An 11,450-nucleotide genomic window follows, 5' to 3' on the forward strand; every position below is an offset into this window, starting at 1 on the left:
TCTGCTGAAATTCGGAAAAGTCCGTCCATATAACTAAGGAGGTTCCCTGGGTTTCATGGTTCCTAGTCCGCAGATTAAGATTCGATTGCGACTCCTCGTCAAAGCATCCTACGACACAATTCATCCCCTGTCGTCACCAGCACACATATCATCCGCCGGACGGGGGTTTGAACAGCGGCCGGGCGAGCCGCCGTGATCCACTCTCCCACCTGCACGGCGCTTTGCAGTCGACGGCGAAACTTACTCCATCGTCGTAAGACGCGCGCCGCCAGAAGCATTCGTCGGTCGAAGCGCGTCACATCACCATTGCATCGACTGACTGAGACGGCTATCGATGCCGTCGCGCTGATACTCACAACAACGCCATCTGTGCTCATATTCCGATCTGCGCGATCGCTCCTCTGTATTTTTTCGAAGTTTCCATATTCCGATAGTTTCAAACGGCGGAGTAGCCCATGACCAAGTGTCCGAACGCGTGCGCCTGTGAGTGTGAATTCGAGGAGATCGCGATCTAAATTCGCGTTCGACCCTCGGAGAACGTGATATCAACTACGACCGACGGGAACAGCAGCTGAAATACCAGAGAGCGCGGCAAACGAATCCGACGGATCAGTCTCTCGTAGTCGAACGCGAGCGGAACAATCCTTTGCAGAAAAGGAGCACCATGTACTGTTGAACTGTTGCTCGCTGATCCGCGGTGATTTAGCGGTAGTCTGTGAAGGTTTACGGTAGACGTTGAGCCAGAGGCCGACGGTAGACGGTGACCGGGAACTACAGTTTTGTGCTTGTGGAACATCGCGCCGCCGGTGAGTGTATCGAGCTCTCTGAATAGTTCAAGCTTGAGTGAATTTTGTCTTCGCAACTTCCGATACCACTTCGAGGACAATGGTGAAGGAAGAAATAAAGAGAAACGCCCAAGATCCTTGTGTGTGGAACGAATTTCGAAGTTTCGGGTCATCTCGTCTCACAGAGTGAATATAACTTCAAGAAGGCGGGATTTGTTTCCTCACCCAGCCGATCGAGCGAGACTTGGCTTGCCGGGAGGCCACAGCTCGATGGCTCTGCAAGGTCCACCCGAGACCGAAGTTTCATTTTCCGGAACGAAATTCTCTATTCCACGGCTCCACTGATATTCCGTTTAGCTCCGCATACGGAACTCGACAGCAGGAAGACTATGGGTATCGCACGAGCTTTAGGGGTGTCCGAATTCGACTGGATCCATCGAGCGCTTCGCTCTCGCTCGCTGCTCAATATCGAAGTCGCGACACGGGGAAAAACGTCTCGGGACTCTTCCTCCGCAGAAACAGCACCATAACGCCATCATTCGGCTGAAGTGTTGCGAAAGAATGCCAGACCGGGTTTCCTTTATTTTTACCTTTCTTACATTGCCCGGAAGACGCAGCGCGATCACCGAACTTTGTAGCTCGACGAAGGCGCTTCGCTTCGAAGCTAGCCCGGAGTAGCGTAACTTTATTTACCTACTTGATGAGATGGCTCGGCGGGATGAGGCTTTTTAACACAGAACAATGAAAATTAGACGGAAGTCTTAAAGATTCCCGGTAGGGCGAGGATTCGTCTGTTATGACGAAGAGCGGAGAAGCGTACGCGGAGGAGAACGGTGATGATCACCGGCAAAATACTCAGCCACTACGGCAATTTGGCACAACACACGTCATTACTTCGCCAGATACTTCAGCATCTGAGTGCCGTTCAAGGACGGGTTGTGGTGCATTCTATCGTGACGTTTTTTTCTTCTCTTGGTAACCGCCGAAACCAGACTTAGCCGACAGCGAGGTAGAAAGCTAACCGTCGCGCTGCCTCATAAAAAACCGAAGGTTAGTGTTCCCGTCCTGGAACTATAGCATGGTGTCCGCGAAATGCTTCAGTTCAGTTCCCGTCCGGGATCGCTTCCCGAGTTCGACGCAGAAAGACAGCGGTCTTTGTGTTCGCTCTTTATGAGTACTACAAGACGCGGTCATTGTTGCCCGAGTGGGCGTAAACTTTCCCGAGCATCGTTTCGTTGAGATCCCGCTCAGCGAAACCATAATCGGATTGAGACTTGATTCTTCGACGGAATTGAAGAAGGAATTCCGGATCGAGTCATATTCGGGAGTCCGAGCACAAGTCCTATAATTTTAGCCTCAGTCCCAAGCTGATAATTTCTTTCACACGTTCTTGCTCCGATAATGCGTATCACTTCGACTCGAGAATTGGCCGGAAGAGCGGCAGAAACAGAAGACGCAATCGGTCGCGTCTTGTCGCGCGCAGACTCGATTTTGTGTGTATTGCTCCGAGATCTCGGGAAACGCTCGCTTCTCGAACGGAGGGCCTATAATCGGCTTACGCGTATCGACTTGCGACGTATCAGGAATTCTGAAGCGGCTTCCCGGCATGTCGAGACCTTTGCGGTCATGATAAGAATGCGTCAGGTCCGATCGCGTGATTACCAACAGCGATCTAAATGCGATCGATGGCCACGCAGTCAGGCTGTCCGCGCAGATGGGAGAAACGCACCCGACTTTCGTTTCCCTACCCTTGCGATCTCACGGTCTCGAGGGTGCTCACATGAGCATCAGCGATCTCGTGATCGGTTTCCCGATCTAGAATGCACTGAAGCGACTCCTATGGAAGCGAAGTAGACGTATCGGCGAAAGTAAAGCCAACGCCGAAAGTCTGAATTCGGCGAAACCCCTTGGAGCTCACATTCGTTAAAAATTCCGATCGGAGGGACTCGAGCACATAGTGGGCATCTTAGGGCGCTGACGAGAAGTTCACAGACCAGCCATGACCGAACGATTCGAGCCTGAGCGAGATCGGCCACGCACTCCCCGCTCTATAACTTTTGCGGAACATAAATAATAATTTCCGACCCTTCCAGTTGAGAATGGATCACGGGAGTCATCCCCACATGGACCAAACCTCAGCGGGACATGTCATGGGCGTACCTCATGCAATACATATCCCCATGATGCAGATGACGTTCAACTTCTCGGATGACGTCACTTTGTTGTTCGATTGGTGGCATCCCAAAGATGTCCTCGGTGAGTCAGGAATCGAAATTCCGACCTGGACGTCTCGAGTGACGTCCACGTCACGATTTCATGCGTCACCACTCTAGATTCTGACATGGGAGTAGGATCTCCTATGCAGGCTAGGGTCGGCCGGGGGTTTTACTGTGGGAGGGATTGTTCACGATTCAGGAGCCGTCACTACAAAACCCAATGAGGGAATTAAAATCAAATTTGTCGACTCCAGGAATGCTGGTATCATGCGCAGTTATCTTCGCCATGGCAGCCACACTCGAGATGCTCCGCGCGTTCCGGGACGCGATGTATGTGAGGTCGCGACAGACGGGATCTTCTTCCTCGCTCATAAGCTCGAGCAGCATGTCGTGGACTTCAGCGATTTTCGCACCCTGTCATATTACTCAAACGATTCTATACTTCATCCAGGTGAGACATTCGTTAATTTAGTCAAAAGTGTCATATCGAGACATCTCCCTCGTTTTCATTCCCCGGAATAACCTCAAGAGCTCGCACACATGCCCACTGCCCAAACTCTGGCAAGGCTTGCACGAAAAATATCGCTCAGTTAATCAGAAGACTTCCTGATGGTATCCGGATTAGAGAGCGAGGTTCCGCAGCGAGATAAGGGTCTGGACACCGGAGACTAGCTCCATGTGCTTGGCGAAACTAGACGTGTCAATGTTGCCTCCAATCAGAAGCCTCTTTGCCTCTTCAGGTTGTCGCCGGATACATGCTCATGCTCCTTTTCATGACATTCAACGGCTATGTCTGCATTGCCATCGTACTCGGAGCTACGGTCGGACATTTCGCTTTCGGTTGGAGAAAATCCATGCTTTTCGAAGTCACCGCCGACCATTGTGGATAGATAATTATAATTTCCTCAATCCCACTGGAATCGTCAGGATACCAGACCCAGAAGAAATTCACAAGGCTGTTCTTGGGACCGTCATTTCGGGGGGTCGATCTAGTTTCTCAGTCTTCACGTGTCGACTCACAGCGGGATAAGTATGTATTTCTTGTTCAGGGGACGACCGTGCAATAAAACAATGGGCAGATGTCAGTACTCGGGGCGTTCTAAATTATTGGGGGTCTCGACACCATGCGTTTCTACAAGCTCTCACTACGAGTCCAGGAAGATGCGTTCCGAGGAGCAAACTGCTGAGTTGCCGCAGTGGATATTCGTGATCGGAGCAGACAGCGCGTAGCTAATGGAAGCCAGCCGAAGCGTGGCTCATTCTGTTTCCGATTCAGCCACTCCTCTCGGAAACCATCAAACTAGAAACTGAAAACCGACACTTCGCCTACCCTCCAAGGCTTCTATGGCCCTATCGCAACAATTCCAGGAATCAGCAAGGATTGTATTACTTCGATTATCAGGGTTATATCGGGAGGATATATTCAGTACTGCACGATGATCTAGAACTCGAGCCAGCTGTGGCAATCGAATTCGCCGTATCTATTCTGTTCGCGAGTGATTTATTCAACGCCAAGAATTATGCAGAGATGAGACCGACACCACGTTCGGCCCTAAGAGATCAGAATGAGCCACGATTCCCGGACTACGATTCTGATCAAGCCCGTTGAGCTCCTCCGAAGCTTCGTCCCGCTTGCACACACCATACGTTCCTGTGAACAAAGCCGTCTCACTTTCGTTTTTGAGCCAGTTAAGTAGTGCCAGACGAAAGCGGAAACGAATGCATTCCGTAAACGGATCTCGAAGCGGACGTGTTCGAGTGTTCCGAGGCCGGGCCCGAATATTCGGCGGCCGATGGAATCGAGCGAGAGCTACGCTCATTCCACAGACGAAGGGCCTTGCGGACTAAACCCTGGGGGTGATCTGAACGCCGTGTTAGGGGTCGCGAGATATTTTTGCTTATCGATGAACTCGCATTGAGGAATGGGACTCATCCCAAATTGGTCGCGAGCGCAGGACTCCGCAGCGAATTCAGCTCCCGGTCAGAACGATGAAACGCGAAATTTCTCACTCTTTGTGCTCCATGGGTTGATGCGCACACCATTCCCACGGGGGGAGCGAATAAAGGGGGAAACGCCCCCCTCGAACGGATCCCGCATACATACTTTCCAATGCTTAAGGAAAACCCAGGTCAGACGCAACGGACACATCGGAAGAGAACTCAGCATCTTCGAAAGAAAAATCTGCATTCTCCCCTTGCGAGAAGCGCATCAAAACCTCAATCTCAATATCTACAAAATCCTTGATTTCTCATTTTCTCATACTCCCTTCATAGCCCATGACCGTTTCGGAATTAGTCTCGCGACACATCTTTGAAGATGAGAAGGTCTGATTCTTCTAAGAGAAGAATTCCAAGAGCTGATTCTCATTAAACATCTCCTCGACCGTTTTCCCGCCGCTCTCTCGATCCGCATTGATCCACACGCGTCTTCGCGAAAACCCGGAGCTAGAAAAAATCGAAGCGGATCCAAGTGGGCGAATCTCATCCCTCGAGGCTTTTCCAGGTGTAGCTCACTCGCTCAGTCTGGCTGCTCGACTCTAGCAGTATTCTCCGGAAGTCTCACGAACTCATCTTTGTTCCGTGGCATCCGTATGATCTATTTAGGCACTAAATTTTCGCGATGCGGCGCGGCGAGGCGATGAAGGCTGAAGGGGGGAGAGGGGGCGGCTGCGAGCGGATGACCTCTCGAGTCACGCGCGTCTGGAAATTTTCCAACTGAAATCCCGTTCGGGTTCATCGTCGCCCAGAGTTCGGGAGTGCGAGGCGCCCGACTTCGCTAAGCGTCAAGCAAAGATCATCTACATCACTGTTCCAGCTACCCGACGACCGACGAGATATACGATATACCCATACTTGACGAATCTCGATTATTGCTCAGGACCTTCCAGCGCTGTGTCTGCAAAGAATGGACCAATATCTGAGTTCTTTCCCTGCAAAAGATGAAGCAGAAATTCTGAGTTCTGGCGCTGGAGACGACTTGAGATACTCGCGTCTGGCAGCTGCTGCTCGCGCCGCTGATGTTTTACCACAGATGCGGCTTGATAGCTGCCTCTGCTGACTCGCTTTGCTGCTGATTGTGTTGTTGGGTCGGTCGGTCGCTAGCTCCCCTCGGGTCGTTTTGCTTCACTCTACGAGAGGATAAGAGGCGGACACACAAGGAACTCGTCGACACACTGACCGGAGCGGGGCTGAGAATCTGATTGCGCTGTTCTCAGCAGAAGAGATCGGGCGTAAGCTCCGCTTGAGCGGATTTGGACGTCGAACTACCTCGGCATTCGAGAGATCTCGGAATCGCGGTTGTTTGAGCCCAAGGCCGTCGTTACAACTATGGATGTTTTTGTTATGGTCCGACGGAAGCAAACCACGATCTTCATTGATGCGAAGGAATCGACGACAATTTTGGAGCTCAAGAAGATGATCCAGGGCATCTTGAAGGTAAATACTCATTGGAATTCTCTAGAATAAGTGCGCGTGAGCTCTCAAGCTATGGCTGTAAACCCTGAGAGGTTCGACGAAACACTTGAAACATCCGCGGCTACACCGGGGACCCGGAACTCCGAATTTGAGCTCTCCAATGCCAGCGTATCTAGAAAGAAGCTGCGTCACTCCCTATCTGGCGACTCTCCTGATGGGTTACGGAAGAGCCTCGGCTCAGTATTTATCGGGAAATTCCACGGATAGCATTCAAAATCTCTACACCGTATCAGGCTCTGCTCTTACTCCTGCGAGACTTGCAAATCTCGATCAACTCCGTCGCCCTGATAAATACTGAGGCACTGCTGCGACCGACGCTGTCGGCCGGATTGGGTGTCTCTGTGACGGCTCGATTGTTTTATGCGCACACAACTACCTTTACAGGTTGCACCAGAAGAACAACAATTGTTCCACAACGAAACTCTGCTCGAAGAAAACAAGAGCCTCGTCGATTGCGGACTGAATACTAACACGGCCAGAGCGCAGTCTCCAGCCACTATCGGATTGGCGATCGGCAAGGAACCTCTGGAAATAACGCAACTCTCCTTACCGCCGGAGCTTCCCGACGTAATGAAGGGACAAGACTCCGCTGTAGATCCCGCTTGTGCTTAGAGAGACTCGGAGCAGTCTTTTACTAATCGTGCCGTGAAGAATGTTTCATCCGCTGAAGGAAGGAGTGTACCGAACTTGTGCGGCAGGTGGTCGAATTCGAGTAAGGATGGAGTTTCACATTATGCTTGGAGAGCTCATCGATTCTCTATGAGTGTTGCTCTCGTTGACATTGTAATTTAATGTGTAAAGGTATTTTCATGTACATCGAATAAAGCACCCATCCTACCGTCAATGCGTGAGTCAAGTGCGTCTGACGGGGTCTCGCGGTAGATGGAGGAGGAGGATATCGGTAGTGTTGAAAACAGCAACAGTGATTTTCAGGTTTCATCCCAAGCGTCCGTTTCTCATGGGAAATACGTTTCATCTCAATTGAATATCCCGGCCTCAGAGCTTCTGGATCTCGCAAGGCAATGCTCGCGGTCGGTCCGTACTCCATGTCAAGGAGAATTGAGCGGAATAGTGTTGAAAAGTTCCAAAGCATATGTAATGTACTCCGAACCCTTTTCGATTCAAAAAAGCCCATACGCAGCCTCCAATATCAGAAGCGTTTTTTTTCGACGGATCTTCACCTACGGCGTACTGAAAACAGTGGACACGATCCTAGTTTATCCAGCTGACACACATCCTCGATGTTCCTGAAGCATCAAGCATTGTCTAGCATGAAGCACACGAGCAGAGCCCCAGACTCCCGAGGAGTTGTCTTCGCGCCATCTACGAAGGTGTACGCCCGCCGTGACATTCGGTAGGACAGCGATGCTGCTATCGAACCTTGGCTAAGGAGTTGCTATGGCGACCGAATTTCATTCTCAGAATCATCCGGGACGTCGTGCTTCGGAACAATCATAAATCTCCCCTCCGAGGCAGATGACGCACGCGCGCTCATTTATTGAAGGTCTTTAGCGAAATTCGGAATTTATTCCGCGAAACTTCAATCTCCCCTTGTCTAATCGACGATGGGGATTGCATGCAATCAAAGGGGAAAGATTTCAATGAGCTCGCTTCAATATCGAATATATTCGAGAATCTCCGCTAATCAGTGGGGAGGCGATAGGGCCGAACGTTTTCAGACTCGAGGACCGTCACGGTGAATTCTTCTATTCAATACAGGATAATAGCATATTCGTGTGCTCCAAATCAGCGCTCCATATCAGGCGAGGAATGTACTACTACGACGGATAGACTCGACCGATCCCATAAACCCTGGGGTTTGCGTTCTGGCTCGAGTCTCCTTCTCAGGGTTCGTCCGATCCCTATTGGAGGGATCTAGACGTACGTGCGATACGATATAGCCAAGATGACCGTACCCTACATCTATGATCCAGCGGTGTGGAATTCCTGCCTCGTGAGCTCGACAGATGATTCCGATCGTTGTCTGAATCGAATCATGTTCGTATTCAATCGAATTGCAGTCGGAGTATCGGGCCGATGAACATTCGGGAGTCCCCGGTTGACCTGCAGTAAGATCTGGCCGTCTTCAGCGCTATGAAAGAGACCAATTCGCTCGGCATCAGAGACCCAACTCCGCGAGTAGAGATTTCCCGCCTTTCCGTGACGCTTGAGTGGATCATAATACCCCCTCCTCTATCCTCCCCCTGAACTCTCCTCGCCTGGTGTATGATGTGTCGAGTCATTAGGGGAAGATGGTAACGGTGGCTAAACTCCTCCAACTCGGACGCGGGACCCTGCTGACGTGATTCACGGAGCCCGCCATCGCTCGAAAGATGCCCCTCTCCACATAAACAGAGAAAGAACATTGGACGCACGTGGGGCTAGCGATCTGCTCTGTTCGAAAAGTTCGTGCCTGTGAAGTCTGAGAACTGCTGACTGCAGGTCATTGAGCAGGTTCCATAAATCGTGCCGTGTGTAGCCCTGAGGCGAATGAAGTGTGGAAGATGGGTAGGAAAATACCGAGCAAGAAGCACAACAAGCTAAAATCCGTAGACCCTTTCAACAGGAAACCCAACTCCGCCGCATTGCAAGGGTGCGTGTCAATATTGAATGCGTCAATTAGGTATTGAGATCATATGTTTCGCTCAAGTGCCGCCTCTGACTCCTGTGTTGGCCGCGCAGAAAAGACGATCTGAAGAACAGAGCGCCCAAGAAATTGACACAAGAGGCTCCCAGCGCTTTGAAACGACTCTTCGATGTGGATGAAGAGCCCTCCCAGAGAAAAAAGAAGAAGAGGAGCTCCAGAATGACAGGTTAGTGGGAATGTCCGTCTCCGAAGGAGTGCAGGGATTAGATTCTGGATCTTTAAAAAAGAGAACTTATTTTCCTTCCAGTGCAAACCGTGAACCACCGAGAGGAAACCACCGCGATCGTCGCTCAGAATGAGTATGAAACGGACACACAATTCCTGCGGAGGTAGGATACTGTCAGGGGTATCTCAAAGGAGAGAGGGGTGTCTGAGAGCTCTTCTTACTTAAAATTTTCGGCACACCGCTACATATGCGAGGGAAAGGTCGATAATCATCGATCGCCTCGTTCCAGGGTATCTCAGATGGCTAATCGAGCTCGCGAACAAGCCGACATATCACAGAAGTTCGATGTCCGCTTCAAAGAGGACGGCACTGCGGTTCCCGACGCACCGCGGGACTTCGTTGCGCCCTCACGGTCCAAGAGGTGATACGAGTTGGTATACCACACATACATAGACTAATGCCGCTTCATCGGCGAACCACGCGCCATCAGCCGAGCAGCAGACTCTGACACGACTATTCCTCGCAGACGACTGCAAAAGCTCACCGAGAGGAAGAAAGCGAAACGACTGGCGAAGGGAAAGATAGCTCCCGAAAAGATTATCAGAGAATTTCCCACGAAAAGCGAGGTGGCGTTCGGGGAAACTGTTCATGCACCCCCAGAAATCACAGCCAAAGTCCGAGGTATGGTGGGGGACGGATTTTTGTATAGACAGCGTCTTTCTCTCGGAGACTTCCTTGAGCTTGGTCAATCACTAAATCATGTATACACATATACCTTCAGGCGCAGCGGAACGGGATCCCAAGCGAACTGCGGCGAACCTCCTCTGCAACCCTGGGAAGAGCTCGGAGGAGAGGAAGAAAATTATCGGCGATAGACCCGCCGCCGAGAAAATCCGTTGGAAGAACTTGGAACAGAGCAAGCGACAAGAACTCGAGGAGGAACGCAAGCGAGTTGTGGAAGCCTATAGGAAATTGAAGAGTAAATGAAGTGTCGAATCATTCAGGACTCTTCCTTCGACCCCGCTCATTCACGCTCGGTACTCCAAATGCTCCCATCCCTCCCAGGAAGACGCGACGCCGTCAATCCACCGATCTCCAGGTCGTCGGGGGCAGATCAGAAAGACGTTCCTTAGAGAGGGAGGTCGCTGAACGTCTCGGGGTTCGAAATTCGGACATCCATGTTTATCCCCTCTCCTTGAGCTCGTCTCATCATTTCTGATCTGTAACAGATCTGAAGGTGGAGGACAAAACGTTGTTCGTCGATATTGAATAGGGACAGGATATTCACGATACTTATATTCTTCGGAGACGGAGAACATCCCGAGGATGAGCGGACGATGGAGTGAGAACCACTCACCAGGAATGAACCCCTACATCCTTGCAGCATCTTTCGAGCGTTCAGCACGATACGTTTGTAGCACCTTCACGCGGCGCGCCGTTTCGGTATGCAGGGAGAGGCGTGGAGTTCCCATTGATCCACCGATCTCATCGATTGAATTCCACTCATCAGGCACCACATCGAGTTGAGCGCCCGCTATGTGATTCGGGGCACGATACTTATATTCATAAAATCGGTATCGAAGTACCGTGGATCCGAGGTAGGACGAGGAGACGGGGTTATTTCCCTCGTCTCGAAGACGTTCGTATTAGATCCGACGACCTCCCTGAGCCTGAATCACGGGAAACTATTTCGCGGACCTGAACTGAGCCCGCGAAAGGGTCTCGATCTCCTCCGAGGTCCCCCCTCGCCTAACTGCACAATAAAATCGAGAAACATCTCCCTCGACTATGATGGCTCATTCCGCACTTTCGCTCTGTCTTCCCGGGTCATAAGCTCTCCAACATGGACGGACTCGATAGTACCGCTTAATCAAGGAGGAAGTAGAAGCTGGCTCGCCGGCGTCCAATCGGTACTCTCCGATCTGATCGCTGCCATTTTTCTCACGCGGAAGAGTATTCCGAACCCTCTGAATTGATAGAAGCGGCCAAGTCCCGTACGAACACAGGCTAGAAGAGCCCATGCTCCGCGGAACAATCAGCCGGCGACATCTTGCGACCAGCAGATACCGTTTGAAGATTTCTGAGATGGAGTTCCATTTACGCTGAGCTCTGCTTAAGCTCGGCGTCATCATCGGAGCTCCATCTTCATCTACTCGATCATC

At 51.1% G+C, this 11,450-nt stretch overlaps 3 protein-coding genes across 4 annotated transcripts; all 3 read left to right on the forward strand.

The window, feature by feature from the left end:
- The first annotated feature begins 279 nt into the window (after positions 1–279).
- On the forward strand, positions 280–4,080 carry LOC100908746 (high affinity copper uptake protein 1). 2 transcript variants are annotated; one of them, XM_018640941.1, is made up of 4 exons: positions 280–806; positions 2,879–3,041; positions 3,256–3,452; positions 3,742–4,080. In XM_018640941.1, the coding sequence occupies exons 2-4, from the start codon at positions 2,885–2,887 to the stop codon at positions 3,889–3,891; spliced, it is 504 nt and encodes a 167-aa protein (XP_018496457.1). In that variant the 5' UTR covers positions 280–806; positions 2,879–2,884; the 3' UTR covers positions 3,892–4,080. The 2 variants fall into 2 exon arrangements, with proteins under 2 accessions (XP_018496457.1, XP_003747130.1); XM_003747082.2 differs by lacking the exon at positions 280–806 and having other exon boundaries at positions 2,759–3,041; positions 3,742–4,076.
- Positions 4,081–6,068: 1,988 nt separating this feature from the next.
- Positions 6,069–7,320, forward strand: LOC100908888 (transcription elongation factor elongin B). The gene is made up of 2 exons (XM_003747083.2): positions 6,069–6,436; positions 6,860–7,320. The coding sequence occupies exons 1-2, from the start codon at positions 6,329–6,331 to the stop codon at positions 7,085–7,087; spliced, it is 336 nt and encodes a 111-aa protein (XP_003747131.1). The 5' UTR covers positions 6,069–6,328; the 3' UTR covers positions 7,088–7,320.
- Positions 7,321–8,979: 1,659 nt separating this feature from the next.
- On the forward strand, positions 8,980–10,284 carry LOC100908240 (uncharacterized). The gene is made up of 6 exons (XM_003747158.1): positions 8,980–9,068; positions 9,158–9,288; positions 9,370–9,451; positions 9,578–9,709; positions 9,815–9,969; positions 10,070–10,284. The coding sequence occupies exons 1-6, from the start codon at positions 8,980–8,982 to the stop codon at positions 10,273–10,275; spliced, it is 795 nt and encodes a 264-aa protein (XP_003747206.1). The 3' UTR covers positions 10,276–10,284.
- The last annotated feature ends 1,166 nt before the right edge of the window (positions 10,285–11,450 follow it).

This window comes from Galendromus occidentalis, unplaced genomic scaffold (assembly GCF_000255335.2).
Source record: "Galendromus occidentalis unplaced genomic scaffold, Mocc_1.1 scf7180000077512, whole genome shotgun sequence".
In the NCBI taxonomy this organism is placed as follows: domain Eukaryota; kingdom Metazoa; phylum Arthropoda; class Arachnida; order Mesostigmata; family Phytoseiidae; genus Galendromus; species Galendromus occidentalis.